The sequence below is a fragment of the Pholcus phalangioides genome, unplaced genomic scaffold, assembly GCF_987345545.1.
Source record: "Pholcus phalangioides strain wild (caught in Gottingen) unplaced genomic scaffold, Ppha-v1.0 ptg000029l_1, whole genome shotgun sequence".
NCBI lineage: Eukaryota > Metazoa > Arthropoda > Arachnida > Araneae > Pholcidae > Pholcus > Pholcus phalangioides.
This window is the reverse complement of record NW_028301619.1, coordinates 835,500-853,828: the sequence shown is the minus strand read 5'-3', so window position 1 is coordinate 853,828 and position 18,329 is coordinate 835,500. Positions and strand designations below refer to the sequence as shown.

At 37.2% G+C, this 18,329-nt stretch overlaps 1 protein-coding gene across 2 annotated transcripts in view; it reads right to left on the bottom strand.

The window, feature by feature from the left end:
- Positions 1-18,329, bottom strand: part of LOC149067551 (uncharacterized) — a 120,354-nt gene that overhangs the window by 79,738 nt on the left and 22,287 nt on the right. For both annotated transcript variants that reach the window (XM_089252541.1, XM_089252542.1), the window contains exons 3-4: positions 2,910-3,028; positions 152-1,567 (exon numbers count right to left, since the gene is read on the bottom strand). In XM_089252541.1, coding sequence (XP_089108667.1) covers positions 152-1,567; positions 2,910-3,028 — 1,535 coding nt within the window. The remainder of the gene's footprint in view (positions 1-151; positions 1,568-2,909; positions 3,029-18,329) is intronic.

Genomic DNA, 18,329 nt, shown 5'->3' with positions numbered 1-18,329 from the left:
CCTTGTATTATGACCTTGTTTGAAAAAGTGAAATCACATGAAAAAAGTAACAAAATTGATAACTACTGCAATGACGTTGTAATAAAAATGGTGCTTTGAAGGTGTAAATTTAAAAACACAGTAAGAACATAAAAGAGAAAAAAAAAATCACCTGTCATTCTATATATACTATTGACTCGTTGGACATGTCTCGTCATGGCTTCGATGCATGCTTCTTCACTACCCATTCTTTGATAAAAAAGATGGTCAGCTTGAAGGTACAAAAGACAAGTGCTCTTTCGACGGTCAACAGCAACATGCCTTTGACCTCTTTCCTCTGTCCACTGAGTACGTTGAATAGATCTGACACCATATGGTTCAGAGCTGCCTGTCCTCCCATCTTCAGTGTAATGAAGTGCATCCAATTCTCGCCAATATGGTGGGTTCTTAATTACATCTGGAGCATGGACAATGTTGTTTTCAGTTACTGAATTAGGAGTAAACACTATTGGATTTTGAGAATTTCGACTTGAATCAACAGCTTTTGGCAAAAACAACCCACTTGTGGGTGGGTTGTTTGTAGATGTCTGGCTAGGTAAAATGCTATCAGTCAAAGAATTCACCAAATAATCTGAATTAATTTTTTTAGATTTTAGGTTTTGTCCTGAATAAAATTCAATAAAATTAAAGCTATTCACATGTTCATCATGAGACTTGAAAATTCTCCCCAGAAGTGAGGTAAGATGATCACTGGGAGCAGTCAGTTTTGTAGTAAAGATATCTTGAGATTTATCTTTGAATTCATATGCTCTTGCAGAGCTTGTAGCATCATACTTGAAATGGATTCTTGTATCGTGAACACCAACTGGAAATGTTACAGATGTGGCACTATTTGGCTGAGTAGAATGAAGCGCACTTGGCTGGTTTGAACCAGTACTAAAAGGAATAACATTAACAGATAAATTTGATAGAAAAGAATATAAAAATGAATTTTCCAATCTCTTTTTAAGAGAGATACTATGGACAGAGTTTTTATTTACAGAAATATCAACCAAAGAAGCTTTTGATTTCACTCTGTGATGACGCACATTATGCATGCCTTTTGAATTTACCATGGCAGCAGAGTTTTCAGAGTCCATGAAAAGTCCAGAGCGTGGTATTTTATGCATGAAGTGAACAAATTTCTCTCTTTCAGTTTCTTTCATAAGTGTAGAGCGTACTCTTCTGAATGATCTGGATTTTTTACGGGAATTATTTCTGTTAGATAGATGGTGTTTCTGTTGACGCAAAAAGGAACATTTTTGTGTTGATTTACAGGTAGCGCGCGATGAATGCCTTTTAGATTTCTTCTTCACATGAAGTGGTTTAGGACTTTGTGCATAAGGTTTGATAATATGTGATAAGCAAGTGACATTTCCTTTAGGAAAATGTACATCTGATAGTTTGTATATCACTGAATGAAAATATTGAGAGGGATCAAAGTAACTGACTGCAGGTTCTATGTAGAATTCTTCTAGTCCAACTCTAACTAAACCATTCAGAAGACCAGAAGATGTTATAACAGCTTCAACAAATGAATCTTCTTCCCCTGAAAAAGAAAAAACGTTATGCACTAACATAAAATTCTCACAAAAATTTTAGAGAATTTTACAATTTTCATGCAATGGCCCCACTTGGAGGGGGGGGGGATGATAGTGCTCTAGCCCTGGGGCCAGAGATGAATCCTGTTATTTTTCACACACACACACACTTCTCACATTATAAATTTACTTTAGAGAGGCCCGTCAGTCAACGATTTAAGCCTAGCCCCGGCTCCAGGATGTAAGGACCATGATTGTGTGCAGGGCCGCAACTAAGGGGAGAGCAGGCGGGTCTGGTGTCCCTGGTACCGGACCAGAGGGGACGAAAATTTCACCCTTTAACCTCTCCTTCAACATTATAATGGGAGCACCAAAATGCTTGCTTGTCCCGGCTAACCAAGCATCTACTACTTCACCAAACACCAACTCTGGCCATATCGCTATATTGCAATTTACTGCCGTTAATGAGTGGAGTTGGAAATGAAGGCACAATAGGCGGAGATCGACTTGGAAGTCTGGGGGGGGGGCAACATCATTATTGCTGGGGTGGGCACGATGATGTCAATTCATATATACATTAGATCAGTTGAATCCACCTTTGACGTTGGGGGGGGGGGGGCAGTGTCCCCACGCCCCCCGTATCTCAGCCCATGGAAGGCACTATCTATCTGTGGTCTCACCTCAAGCACATTATGTAGGAAAATAGCTTATCTATATTCTCCCCTGGTTTAAAACTCGGGACCGTGATGGCAACCTTCACGGTGGTAAACGAGCATCTTACCACCACCCCATAGGTGGAGATAGACTTGAACGTCTTGGAGGCACCAGACGACTCCACCTTTGGCGATGGGAGGGGGGGGGGGCATGCACCACCCAACTCGGGCGCGAGACCAAGCATCTAGTTGCGGCCCTGATTGTGTGTGTACATTGTAAACAACTGTTAAAACCAAAATATAATTCATATGCGTAAGTGCAGGGCCGTCTTAACGTATGTTCCAGGGCGCCCCCCCCCAGAGCATCACTTTGCCAGGGACCCATAATACTGTTAAAATGACCCTACATCAGTGCAGGGGCGTACGCAGGATCGACCTTTGGAGAAGGCACAAAAGGCTTGGGGAGGGGCACAAAAATTTTCTTTCTGAGAAATGTTTAGTTCTCACCCCTAAAAAGCATTTAAATTAACAGAAATTGGTTAAAATAACATTTAAAAGGTATTTTCTTTCGATATATTAATTTTTTTTAGCGAAATAATGTTTTTTTCTGATTTTTGGTCAGCTTGGCGGGAGGAACATGATTACCGCTGCGTACGCCTCTACATCAGTGTAACAAATCCTTTTAGTTTTGCATTACCATCAAGATGTCCAGTTAATGCTCGGGATGTATCATAATTTACAGTTTTCGTTGTGCTTAAGAATTCTGTATCTTCGGCAAATACTGACTTATCTCTTCTTAAACGCAGATGAAAAAACCTGTGAATGAGAAAAAAAAACTAGATATGAGATTGCATCGGAGAGTCTTACGCCGATTACAGAATAGCGCGATCATCGATGTACACCATAGCTTCCTAAACTTTTCGTTAAATTGGCCCCTTCTTCAAATTTTTTTTCTGCTCATCGCCCCCCCCCACCTCAAGTCAGCCCATAAGATCCTATACTAAACCCCAAGCATCTACCACCCCCCTGGAGTTTTCCATCGCCCCCAGGGGGTGATATTGCCCACTTTGGGAAACACTGATGTACACCGAAGTTGGCGGTAAGCATATTTCGCAAATGCACCGCTCTCTCCCGTGATTAAACGATTTTTTTCATAATTTTTTTTCACTCAGCCGATCACGCTGCTTCAGCCTCTACCATAATTCATGTAACTCTACGATATCTTCATTTTCATATCTGATCGCCGAACAGCGGTGCAAAGATAGATATTTTCACCGCTCTTCCCCGAGACATTTAAAGTGTGCAATCCAGCTTTTTTGAGAATGCAATATAAACAATTATATTTTTTAAACCCACAAATTTATACACTGAAAGCAAACCGAAATATTCAAACAATTAAAGGTGGATTAATTTTTTAATTTAAATTTCTGAAAACCTAAATTCTTCTTCCACAAATTTCTGAAAATGTGATAGAAAATCTTTCCAAATTTTAGTAAAATATTTCTCCAATATACCAATGCATTTTTCGATAGCAAATCGACTAAGAATAAACGACTAAGATAAATTGTAATGTGAAAAATATATTGTGCATGTTAATATAATTGTAAACACAGCTATTTAAATATTAAAACATTTAATTTAAATATCACAACTTCGAGAGAGAAAAGATGCTGAAAGTAATTACTTTTTTAGAACAGTATTATTGGTCTCAATTTTATCTACGTTTTTGTTATAATATTTAATTGATTTATTATATACTAAAATTTTAAGAGTCTGCAAAATGTACTGTATTGTAGTAGCAAAGAAAAATAAAAAGATATAAATAATTTTCGAACGAAGGAGTGAAAAAAAAATTAATATTTCCTCAGCAAGCTGGATTCGAACGTTAGACTTCAGGCTCTCGGTCTGTTACAATATCACATCCTACACCAATTCCGTTGTCAAAATAGGGCCTAATACTGTTTATTATCAAAAGCATATAATTTTAGTGAAGCACACAAGCGTAAAAGTTTTGCCTTTTTCGAAATGTACCTTCATCATTCACTACCACATTAATCACAGAATTTTAATTTTTTTCCCTTACACAAATTAAAGTAAACAATACTTCTATGGCATGCCATGTGTTAATCGAAGTTATATATAATATTAATAACGAAGCCTAGAGAGTGACCGAAAGTAGAACTCCTTAATACACAGGCTCGCGCATGCGGCATTCTGGTCCTTTTTGTAGCACTGCTTACTATCATCGCATTGTAGGGTCCTTTCAAAGCTCCTATATATTAGTTAAATTTATTGTGTTTTTAGTTGTTTTTATCTATTTTTTTCGTGAAATAACTTCAGAAATGCCTTGTTGTTTGGCTCCAAAGTGTTCCCATTCGGACAAAAAAAGGTTTTAGAATGTTTAGATTTCCAGCGGAAAAAGAACGACGCGAGAAGTGGATCGTGAACTCCAGGAGAGACAATTTCATACCAGGAAACGGAGCTCGCCTGTGAAGTGAGTTAAATTTAATTATTCTGTGTGAATTTTATTTTTTCAAAATCGTATTTGTGATAATGATTTTAAATGAGAACTATATGAAAAAATAAATCGTTTGGAGGTAGCAGACGATATTTGGCGCCATTGCTCACGTGTTGTGTTTAGATATAAACGGTATGGTGATTTTCAATCATTTTCCTGGTTTTTTGTTCCGTTTGATTTAAGAGAAAAGATGCATAGGTACATAATTTTGACCAAGAGAACTAATTTAAATCAAATTATTTATGAATTTATCGTGGAATGCTCGCTTTCTCGGCTCTTAGTTTGGCGATTTATCGCTACTACGACGAATTACTGTTATAGTGAATTTTAACTTATTTTGTTATGTTTTGAGGCAAAATTTCATGTGATATTTCTGTGGAAAATAGAAATGTTTTAATTTTGGCATTTTCAACTATGAGAACAAGGTGATTTCAAATCAGTTGGAAATCGGTTCTTCAATCATCCTTGCTTGCTGTAGTGAGCTCTGCCGGTTTGGCGACTTATCGCTTGTAGATTGGGAGTAATTAGCTAAAATTGTATCTTCACTGAAAATCAAATTTAATGGGATTAAAAATTAATGTGATAGACGTCATATTTCAATTGATTTCATTTTCTGTCCCCCATAATTCTTTTAACAGACTACAAAATTGTGATTGGTATCATTAGTTTAGGTTACTGGACTGGTGAGCACTCTCTCTTTCCTGCAAGGCACATGCAGTGACTACTTTGCAAATTAATTACAAAGAATTATTTTAATCTTACTATTTTAAAATTAATTGCATGTTCAGCTTAAATCATTATCTTGCTTGGAAAAAGGTTTTTAAATTTTTTCACTCGCACTACATGCATGAGTTTTGAAACAAATACCTCATGGATTAAATTTTGCCCATGCAAAAACTGGTTTTTTCTTCTTTCTCAAGAATAATACATTCCAATTTCTTTGGGGTTTCAAGAAAGTATGATGGAAAGTAATTTTTTCAAATTTGGAATTTAAAATTTCTATTTTTTTTAAATTTTAGACATTTTTATAATTTTTCTTAAATTTAAACATTTTTAAAATTTTCAATGAATATCAAAAATTCTATCTATATCCCTATAATAGCTTAGTAAGTGTGAAAAATTGCATAACAATGTCAAATCATTCGCCAGTAATCAATTTGAGAAAAACGCATTTAAGTATTGTGAAGAAGAAATGTTGAAATTTTTTTCTCAGACCCAACACCATACAGACACATGAAAATAACTTCAATGTTCAATAACGTACTGTTTTTTAATATTGCTATCTTACTTTTATTTATCCCTTTAATGCTTTGAAAAGCCTGCCGCTTCAAACACTTGATGCTCAGCAAATTAAAAAAAGCCATAGATTAAAAAACTGATGAGGTAAAAATTCAGTTGAATTTATTTTGCAGTCTGTTATTTATTTAACATGTTCTGAGAGTAATATTTGAGGCAAATTAGCAATTACTATGAGAAAGATAAAAAAATAGAAATTGACATTATAACCGTCAAAATGCATTATAAATGTTAATATTTTTTTACATTGACATTGGCATGAACAGATTTTCTGGTAAGTGTGATACAAAAGATGCGTAACAATTACTTTTTTAAATGAGTATTAAGCTCAACAATGTGTGCATAATTTTCAGTAGACGAAGTTTCGTCAACTGTCACCACCATATCACCACCACCTGTCAACTGTCACCACCACCATTGCATAGATATGCAATTGCGAAACCCGTTATAATGATAGCAAGAAAAACCTTTTTGAAAATCATTTTTTTTTTTCATTCACTACCTATACACTTATTTCTGATGTCCGTTATCACAATACACAAATTCACAACAAATCACACAAAACACTGCACGTCAATATAAATTTTGTGCTGCCTCCATTGTTTTAAGTGGTATTATTATAATTATTTATTCATCTGTGGAATTTTCCCCATTTCATGAAAATGGTTTTAAGTTCATTGACCAGATTGTAAGCACACTGATAATATATACTAAAGATAAAGATATGAACTGTTGCATCCTATCTTTCTAGTATGTGGAATACATCTCCATTGATATTTTTCCTTTATCATCACACAGCCTTGGTTATGTTCCAAAAACTCTGTTCATACCATTTAGATGTACTGCTAATTTGATTAATTAAAGGATAATTTCGTTGAACAAGAAACAAATACCAATGCATGAAAAAAATTATGGAAGTAATAATAAACTGGTAATGTGTAAAACAAAAGTACACAATAGATTCAATGATATACAAAATATAAAATGTAAACAAACAAAAAAAATGTAAGTCAGGGTTTGACAAATCAAGAGGGGAAAAAAATTAATGCCAGTCAAACTTCTTAGGAGCCAAGGGTGATCTTAATCTCAAATAAAATGATAATGTTTTTTTTTTTCAACTTTCTATATCTTTTTCCTACTTTAAGAGACACATGCTGCTGAAATTAAAAGACTCAAATTTACTTATCACATGATTTACTTTACATTACTACAAATCTGTAATGGCATTTCATCGCCCTGGTGGGATTTGTCAAGTCCTGCTACAAGTAACTGTTTTTTCCTTTAACTAAATGAAGAAAAAGACTCATGAACAAGTATTGTGAATGGCAGGGATTAGTAGGGAGTGTTTTATAGGGATTACAGATTTAAGTCAGATCGTCCATCTCAAGCTCTTTTTCACAAATTCATAGAAAAGCTCTATATTACACAGCTCACTCAATACACATCTAGGCAATTTCGTAAGCGGAAGGTTCAAATCTACACTGTTTTGTTAGTGAATGAGCACCAGAAATTTGCCACTGGACTTATCCTTTTTGCTTGTCCAAATCGGAAATTAAATACCAAAGTACATATATGGGACATGTTACGAGTGTGAAGCATAAATAGCAAGTTAATTGCTGAAACAGGTAAAATGCCTTGTTGGATTTCCCTGTCCCTCAACATGGTTAAATTAAATTTTTTTCCATCATGAATTTTTAACAAACCTCACTGCTGACTATATTTCATTTATTAGCCAAGAAGGAGGTGTTCCTTAGAATTCGTTTTTGGATTGTTTGGTAGACTTATATATGGATAACTTTTTTTTTTTTATATTTGTCATATTTTGTTGATATGACCAATATATAATGAAAGACAGTTCACTAGACCCAATAATTAAGAATCTATCTTAAGAAATATAATACCTGCTATATAGTAACTAAGCTATATATATATACTCAATCTAGGTACTGAAGTTATAAAATAGGCTCCCCCACTTTAGTGAGTGCGCAGGTGTAACTATTTATCACTCTGCCAACATCATTTCACACATTCATTCCTCTGAATACGAGAAATTTGAAAGATTCTAAAACTAAGTGAAATTTATCTGAATATCTTTACATAAATATGTCTTTCTCGTATTTTTTTTGGTATCTTAAATATTTGTCTTTTTTATCTTTTAGTCACCTGCAATTTCTATATTATTCTTTTAAATTATTGGATGAGTAATGATAAAATTCTGAAAATAGTTTGCTATATACGTATTGGCATCTATCTATTGTACACAATGAATTACTGTGTGGTGTCAGAAAAAATTACATTATGCACTTACACTAATAATGTTATAGAGCCTCAGTGTCTTTTATATTTTTAAGAAAAGTTTGAGTTTCATTTTTACTCGTCATTGCTTATTTGTTTACTTTTTAGATGAGGAGAGAAAGCTTGGTTCGGAGGATACTAGCTACAGACAAATATATTTATTAAAAGGAATCAATGTGTGTATTTTATTGGTGATTATCTATCCTAATGTTGTGATGCTTTTATACATTTATTAGAATTTTAAGATTGGCTTATTATTGGCCCAGGGTTGCAACTGGGGGGGGGGGGGGGCATGTGGGTCTGGTGCCCCAGGCGCTGGACCAGAAGGGGTGCAGAATTCACCCTTTAACTGTTTCTACATGCAAGGGGGTACCAAAATTCTGGCTTGCCCGGGGGACAAAGTATTTTGTTGCGCCCCTGTATTGACCTATTACTAGGGTCACAGATAACGAAATATGGGTATTTACCATGTACGCGTAGACTATTTTTTTGCCATAATTGTAATTTTCAATTTTCAGTAGAGTTTTTATCTTGGCTCTCTTAAAGTATTGCTTTTGAATATATATATATATATATTTTCCAGATTAATTGCTGTTGGGTCACGCAGTTTCAAGAAAAGAATTATATTTCTATTATTTAAGCATATTTTTTTTTGTAATTCCCAAAGTTTACTGGTACTCTAAAGCAGCGTAATAATTGATTACATAGTGTAGAAAAATATGTGAAATTGTGAATGATATTTGTAAAATCTTGCTTTCATCAGTTATGTACATTATGTTTGAATATTTTTTTAATAAATAAATTTATTCACTCATTGAGCTCGTCAATTTACATTATTGAACCTGTGTGTGCTATTCAGAATTTGTAATTTACTGAAGAAAATTCTGATAAAATAAATGCTCCTAAAATATTTAAGAATTTTTTTTACTAAATTTCCAATATCTAGAGGCAGTAGTTTATCAAATCCTTAACTTCACACAATTATTTAATATCCAGAAGAAATTTTCTTAATGTAATCTAAATTGACTATATATATTTTTGTATGCCACTTTTATCCTGAAATTAAGGATCGGGGTAAGGGATATATAGGAATATTTTATTTTCACTAAAAACCTGAAAAAAAGTGAAGAATTTTTTTTTTTTTGCTATATACTTTTGTGTTTAAGATTAATTACTTGATCGTCATCACACGAACTGTTACGAATTCAACCTGTTGTTTACCAATAATTTCGTGATTAATCATAATTTCGTGAAACGTGGTTTATTTCCCATAGTAAATCCTTTCCTTGAAATTCCTCGTTTCTCCCACAAATTGAATTTTCCATACGCATTTGCCAAGCATTTTTAGCGCGCGGGGAATTCTGTTAGGTTGCTATGCCAGATTTACCGACCGATTTTTTCCCCCCTCTGTTTGGCGGTCATTTCCGAAGCGACGATTTCGTGCAGCAACCCTTCGGCGAGGACCAGAATGCCTGATGGTTCCGCTCGTATATGAAGGCGTCTTAACCGAAAGCACAACAGATCGTACGACATCACGATAGTGGGAATTAACGTAAACCAAGAAGCAACGTGATTGGCTGAATAGGGCTCTGCACTGAAAAAAAAATCGTGTAATCGCGGAATGGCGGTGCACTTCCGGTTCTACGGCTGCCGTGCCGTTTCCAACAGCACAGTGGCCTTTACAGGACTAAATGCTACGGACGTTCAGTCGTGCGGGCGCTACTCTGTAAGGGGTCATTCAAGTATTACGTCAACAACGATGGGGGGGGGGGGAGGGGGTTACCGGTTTGCTGACTTTTAATGGACAAGGGGGAGGGGGGTTTGGATGATGCTTACGTCATCAACCACCCTTTATGAAGATATGAAATATTCCATCTTATTCGGTGTGCCAAAAACGGAAAAAACTTTCGATAGTTATTGGGCTAAACTAACATTCTCCCTATTGACAAGTACCCTACAGAGCTACTTTAGTGATCTCTAAGGGCCGTATTCACCGACATGGTTTAAACTGTAGTCACAATTTTTTGATAAGAGATCGCCACGGATTGGTTAAATTCAGGTTTTTAACCAATCTATATTGATCTCTTATCAAAAAATTGTGACTACAGTTCAAACAATGTCGGTGAATACGGCCCTAAATGTTTCACGGATCCTTCAAGTGCTCTGGAAATGTTTTCGGGTCGCTTAAGTTCTCTGGAACTGTGCCACGCATCACTCAAGTGATCCGTAATTATACCACGGATCACTTAAGTAATCTGGGAATGTTCCGCGGGTAATTTGAGTGATGTAGAACAACACTGGGGGCCACTTAAGTGCTCTAGAACTGTGCCACATGTCACTCAAGGGATCTATAAATGTGCCACATGTCACTCAAGGGATCTATAAATGTGCCACATGTCACTCAAGGGATCTATAAATGTGCCACGGATCGTTTCAGTGTTCTGTAACTGTGTCACGGGTTACTTAGGTGATCTTTGAATGTGAAAGTGATCATTAAGGCCTACTTCAATGATCTGAAAATGTGCCACGGGCCACTTAAATGTTCTGGAATTGTGCCAAGGGTCATTTAAGCGATTTGTAAATTTGCCGCTTCGTTCATTTTTACAAAATTAGGTTTAAGGGGGCAAGCCACATCAGATAACTTTCAGGGCCACATTTGGTCCACGGGCGAAGGGTTTACCATATATGGCTTAAAGGGTGGGTCGCAATGAATTTCTTAAAGAGAAATTTTGAGTTCTTACCCTTCGAATAGCATTGAAATTAACAGAAATTGATTATAATAACATAAAGGTATTTTCATTCGAAATTTTTTAAAATATTTTTTGAATTAAAAAAAAAATTGTATGCCCCCTCCCTCGTGCGTTTCTGGTCCCACCAATATGCGTTAGGAGGTAGAGGGGCAGTGCCAAGGCGTAAGGGGGGGGGGACTTGGGGGTCTGGTCCCCCCCCCCCCCGAAATGTGAGAAAATGACCGAAAAAAGGGAAAAAGATGGCCAAATCCATTGTTCTGTCACTTTGGTCCCCCCCCCCCCCCGAACGAAATTTCTGGCTACGCCCCTGGGCAGTGCTGACGAAATTTTGCTGACAAGGGGGGGGGGGGAAGGGGGTTAGAGTTTTGCTGGCAAGCGGGGAGGGGGTCAAAAATAGCTAAAAATTTGCTTAAGTAATACTTGAACGGCCCCTAATAAAGCAGAAAGCTATAACTCCGTGCGTCCAATCCTCTGTACGGACGAATCCGTAGCATGTGAAATGAGAGAGCAATTATTTCCGTGCCGTCCGAATTCATAGCGTGTGTAAAGGAGCGCCGCACGGAGAAATTTCTTTCACTTTTCACACGCTACGGATTCGTTTGTACGGAAGATCCTCCGTACGGAGATAATTGCTTTCTGCTTTGGGGCCGTTTAAGTATTACGTCAGCAAATTTTTAGCCCTTTTGAACCCCACTCTTGTCAGCAAAATTTCGTCAGTTCTGCCCCCTACCTCCTAACGAAGATTGGTGGGATTAGAGAATTACGTGGACGGGGGAATCGTGCTCCCACAGGTGAACAAAAATTAATTTTTTTAATGCAAAAATATTTTTTAAAAAATAAAAATTTCGAAAGATAATACCTTTACATGTTATAATCAATTTGTTAATTTCAATGATTTGAAGGATAAGAACTGAAAATTTCTTTTTAAGAAATTCATTGCGACCCATCCTCTAAGCCAGTGTTTCCCAAAGTGGGCGATGGAATGGTCCGGGGGCGATAGCAGCTACGAGGATAACATAGAATCCTGTGGGTTTGCTTGTGTCGGGGGCGATGAGGGAAAAATATTTCTGCAGAAGGGGACGATGGAACAAAAAGTTTGGGAAACTATACTCTAAGCCATATATGGTAATCCCTTGGCCCGCGGACCAAATGAGGTTTGGGATTATCTGATGTGGCCTGCAACCTCAAACCTAATTTTGTAAAAATGACTAAGCTCAAGGCCGTAGTGAGGGGACTTGGGGGGTCTGGTCCCCCCCTGAAATGAGAAAATGCCTGAAAAAAGGGGAAAGATGGCCAAATCTATTGTCCTATCACTTTGGTCCCCATCCCAGAACGAAATTTCTGGCTACTGTCCTGACTAAGCTGCACATTTACGGATCGCTTAAGTGACCCATGGCACAATTCCAGAGTATTTAAGCGGCCCGTATAGTACATTCACAGATAATTTAATTGACTCGCGACACAGTTCCAGAACGCTTAAGCGAATCGTGGCACATTAAAAGATTCCTTGAGTGACACGTCGAACAGTTTTAGAGCACTTAAGCGGCCCCCAGTGCGGTTCTACATCACTTAAGTTACCCGCGGAACATTCCCAGATTACTCAAGTGATGCGTGGCATGATTGCGGAGCACTTGAGTGATGCGTGGCACAGTTTTAGAGCACTTAAGCGGCCCGAACATATTTCCAGATCACTTGAAGGATCGGCGGAACATTTACAGATCACTAAAGTGGCTCTGTAGGAGACTTATCAATAGGGAGAATGTTCGGGTGCCCGCCAAACCATTGAAAAGTTTTTGTCGTTTTTGGCGCACCGAGTAAGATGCTATTAAGAATATTTCATATTTTTATAAAGGATTTTTGGTTGATGACACAAACATCATCTAAACCCCTCCTCCCCCTTATCATGAAAAGTCAACAAATCGGAACCCCCCCCCCCATCGATGCCGCGGAACATTTGAATCACCCCTTTATTACAGAGTAGTTCCTTACGGCAGAATGTTCGTAGTGTGTGAAGGCTTGCATTCAGTCACGTAGGCTACTGTGTGCTTGGAAACGACACGGCAGCCGTGTGTTGTAGTGACAGCGGACGGCAGCACGATGGCGACTCGTCCGTATCGTGTGAAAGCTACCGTCCAATCCTCCGTACGAACGAATCCGTAGCGTGTGAAAGGAGAGTTAGACGAGAGCTGTTTTTTACGGAAAACCGGTTTCATAATAGGGAAAAACTACACATCTGTCGAGAGCTGAGCGAGTTTTGCCGTCTGCGATCGTATAGCAACTCCAGTTTATTCTTCATCCCTTAAAGCGTAAATCACGTACGTGCAAATTAACGCTAATGTGGCATCGGCCCTAACCACTTCACGTATAAGCTTTTGGCAAAAAATTTGGATTATCTCTATTTAAGGAATCGGCGATAAATCTGATAACTTTATCCTTAACCGCACGTTAGAAAAAGGAAGAAAGGAGGAAAGAAAAAATATAAAAGGGAAAAGTATAATAGATAAGTTATAGATAAGAGAGTTTTTGTCCTTTTTTTCACCCTCACCCTAAGTGTTCTCTTTCGCTCTTACACGTATATACACTGGTGTAAGAAATTAAGAGAATTTGCAGACTTGGTCGATTATCTCTAGAACTACTGTACCGATTTTAATGAAATTTGATATCTACATACATTGATACAACACAAAACAAATAACCATTCAATAATTATAATACACACGCATGATCGTGCGTAACACTCATTGGAGTCGGAAGGTATGAAACAGCGGTAGCAGAATAAACAAAAAAATGGGTTAATAGGGGGTATGGTCCCCTCTTACAGATATACAGGTCTCGCAGCGTGATTTCATACTTGAAATAAGGCAGTTTATCATTTCCTGTGGCAATTGGTCTCACTCGTTCAGCAACACTGTTTTCATTCCCTGGATGGTTCCCGGAGGGGGGTTGCGAATTGCAATTGCCCTCCCCAGAGCGTCCCAGGCATGCTCTATAGGGTTAAGGTCTGGAGATCTGGCTGGGCAATCCATCCGGCGAATATCCTCACTCTCTAGAAAATCGTCGAGCAGAAGAGCTCTATGTGGCCTCGCGTTATCGTCCATTAAAATGAACTCAGGGCCAACTGCATCCCTGAAAAGGCGAACATAGGACTCCAAGACCTCATCCCTATACCTCACACCAGTGACAGTGCCTCTTTCAAAGACATGGAGGTGTGCGACCATCCAACATGATGCCTGCCCAGACCATTAAACCTCCTCCGCCATAATGGTCGATTTCGCGGACATTGGAGGGTAGGTAGCGGGTCCCTGGTTCTCTCCATATGAACGTACGGCGAGAATCGGTGCTTAGGATGAACCGGGACTCATCAGTGAAGAGAACGGTCGCCCATTGATCCATACTCCAATCTCTATGCTCTCTGCACCATGATAAACGGATTCTCCTGTCCGTAGAAGTGAGCGGGACGCAAACGCAGGTCTTCTTGCAAACAACCCTCTCTCATGAAGTCTTTTGGAAACAGTCACCCTTGATACACGGGTTCCTGTGGCTGCATACAAGTCACGAGAGAGCTGAGAAGCTGTAGCACTCCTGTTACGCCTCGCTATAATCGACAAATGGCGATCTTCTCTGGCCGTCATGGCTCTTGGACGACCTTGCCCAGGCTTTCTCTCGATGGATCCTGTATCCTGGAACTGTTTCCATAAGTTACACACGACGCTGGGCGTTAAATTGAACTCTCTACAAATCTGGACTTGAGATTGGCCTGCTTCTAGCCTCCCCACAATTCGCCACCTCATTCCATCATCTAAACGTTGGTGGTTACTCATTTTTACTGTTACAATTTGAAATTAACCGATTGCTGCAAAATAACACCAAGAAATTCGCCGAGGTGTGCTAGCGAACGAAATACGTCTTAACTTCCGCGCGCTTATAAAGCCTGTTTCTCTACTGGCTCCGCCTACACACACGTGTACGCTTACGTATTTGACGTACAAGATTTGCATTTTTGTATAGAAGCAGTGGTTTTGCATTCAGTTCAGTTCTTTTCATGAAATTCGATAAAATATGCAAATTCTCTTAATTTATTTCACCAGTGTAGTAGGAAGATACATTATATGTGTGAAAAGATGTCATTAACAGGAGTATAGAAAAAAAGGAGGCAAAGAAAAAACAACTTTTGTATATAATATTGTTACTATAAAGCTTCCCGATGAAGAGAGAGAAGAGGAATTTGGCTTCTTTTAAAATATGAGTTATGAATTATTAAAACATTTTAAAAATTTATGAATAGAAGCATACATTAATTTTTCCTTCATTCGAATCAGCATAGTCGAAAACCTAACAGAATCAATTTTCATCCCAATCTGACCTCTATTTCGCGAGATATGAGCGATTATATGAAAATGACCACTTTTAGAGACCATATACTAGATATAAATTTGAAACTCATTGAAAAATTTCTCATGAAAAATTATGCGAAAATGTTTAAATATGAAGCTCATAACTTTACTGAAATGGGCAATTATTGTTTTAAGTATACGGTGATACGATAAATAAGTCACCCATCCAGTTTTTCAAACTTTTTCTTTTAAAGTATTCGAGTAAACAAAGAAACAACGAAAAATTTTGCAATTTTCACTATTTCAGAAATTCGTTTTATTCCTTAGACCAGTGGTTCCCAAACTTTGGAAGCCCACGGCCCGGTTTCATTCATTTTTGTAAGTGGAAGGCCCGGTCAAATACACGATTAATGGGAAATGAAAGGGGGAAATGAAACGGCAGATCAGTCGTGGCCCGGTATGATGATGTCACGGCCCGGCGGTTGAGAAACACTGCCTTAGACAACATTCATGAGCTGAAATAAATAGGGTTGGTGCTGGAAGTTGTCAGAAGTTTAATCAAATTTCATTGTGTGAAAATTTGAATTTTCAAAAACCTCCATTAATGTTTTGCTTCCAAAGCAAAATGGCTGTTTTGAGAAAAAGAAGAAACCTCGAATTTCAGTTTTTGTTACTTCTGAGGAATGGTAAATATAATAATGCGCAAAGAATTCACAAATTAATACCATACAATTAGATTGATGTTAATATTTATGGAGATAATAATTAATAAATAACGGTTCTCCCAATAGCGTTAATCATCTTAGTGTGCACCAAGTTTAGGGTAGTGGCTATTGGTAGAGCCGTTTCTGCCAGGCGCGGATCCAGGGTGATGTGGTGGGGGGGGGGCGATTTTTTACAGTGAAGATGTCGATCGGTGAGGCCCAACCTAGTGTCCGCAGGCACCAAACGTAGTTAAAATATAAAAATATTAAAAAAAATTAAGACCTAAAATTATTTAAAGCTTTAAATTAATTTAAAATTAAAATTATTAAATATCGAAATTAATTAAGATTAAATTTAATTTTTAATTAAATTAAAATTAATTAAAAATCGGAGGTAGTTAAAATTAAAACTAAATTAAGATTTGTATTTATAAAAATTATATTTTTTCAATGAGCAACACACTTATTTAAAAAATTGCTTTGCAACAACTTATGTTGCAACTAATGAAAATTAGCTGACAATTTTCTGACAATAAATTTGAACATATGTGCCAGCTACCCTCGTAAAAAATGCCGTACGAAAAAAAAAGTTTGAGGGGTATAATGAATAACATGTTATATTTATAAACATTGTAAGGAATTCTGATGCATATTACCAGATAAAAAAAAAAAATTATATTAACACAGTATCAAGTGCAATTGTACAAATAAATGAAAACTTTGCAGATGAAAATAGAGCAGAATATATCAAAAGCATATAAAGAAGTACGGTGTGCTGCCTTTGGATGAAATATCGGAGTACTAGCGATGAAGAAAATTTTGCCTCAATCTGGTTGCCCTCGTAGTACCACAAAGAGAGATGATAGAAAACTGATCGCAATTGCCAAGGAAAATTACCGTGTTACCTCGAAACAGCTGATTGCAGAGTAGGTAAAGTGCAACGTCCGTGTCTGCAACCGTACCGTAAGCAATCGTTTGCGAGGAAATAGATTCAGATTCAGGTACTGCAAATCAACACCTAAATCTCATTTAATTTAGCAGCAGAAGAGGTCTCGGTTGCTATGGAATAGAAACCACGTCCACTGCGGCATAAATGATTGGAATAGTCATTTTCAGTGATGAGTCAAGAATGAGCTTGGGGACTGAGGATAGCTACAATAAATTCGTCTGGAGAAAAACGGGAGAAAAGTTTAAAGATGAGCGCATTGATAAAAGAACTAAATTTCGTCACTCGTTTACCATGTGGAGTTGCATGACAGTTGACAGATTAGGGGAACAGAGCATCGTGAAGCGTTCAGTCTACTCAGAAGTCTACATGGACAGTCTTGAAAACTTTTTGATTCCCAGTGTTGACAATTGGTTTGGGGATTCGACTGACTTTACATTACAAGATGCAATGCCTCTTGCCACCGCAGTAAAAACGTTGAGAGGTATTTAAAAAGTGCTAATATTTCAACGACGGACTGGCCTGCCAACAGATGTAACACGATCGAGAATGTTTGGTACCAGTTGAAGAAGAGGGTAGACTCCAAAATGCCAATAACGTCATGGAATTGAAGGAAGCAATTAGAGACTGCTAAGAAGAAATTTCTCCGTCGTACAGCGAACAACTTATTGCTTCTATGCCCCAAAGGATGAAAGCCGTCATCAGGGCCAAAGATGCAATTACGAAATACTAAATTTCTTATTTTAGATCCCATAATTGATCACTTTTTTTTCCTCAAAACTGAAGTGATCGAAAAATTTTTTCTCGTGTTAAAAGTTTATAAATTGATTATCATGGTCAAATTGTAATAAATTGATAATTTTTGTCATTTATTCCGAATTCAGGATGATTGATTTTAACAAAAATTTTCACTCGAAAAAAAAAAAATTTTAATTTTGTTTTTTGCGTTTTAAACGTAGCATTGCTAGTGTTTTCGTGGGTGAACGAACACTTTCTGCCAGGGGTAGTAGAAACAAGTATAGACCGTTTCGATAACAAGAAGTAATTGACGCATATTTCAATAAAATATGTGGGTACTGACTTGTGTGCATAATTAAGAAAAGTTTAAGAGTAAAAAACTTCCTAATAAAATTTTAATTGCACGATTTAAAATAATAAATTTCTCTTTCAATTTTGGGCAGACTATGGTTGTCAAAAACCTATTCAAAAACATGTTTTTCCACCACAAATACGTTAAATTAATAACAAGATTATTTTCATGCAAAATGGATTGA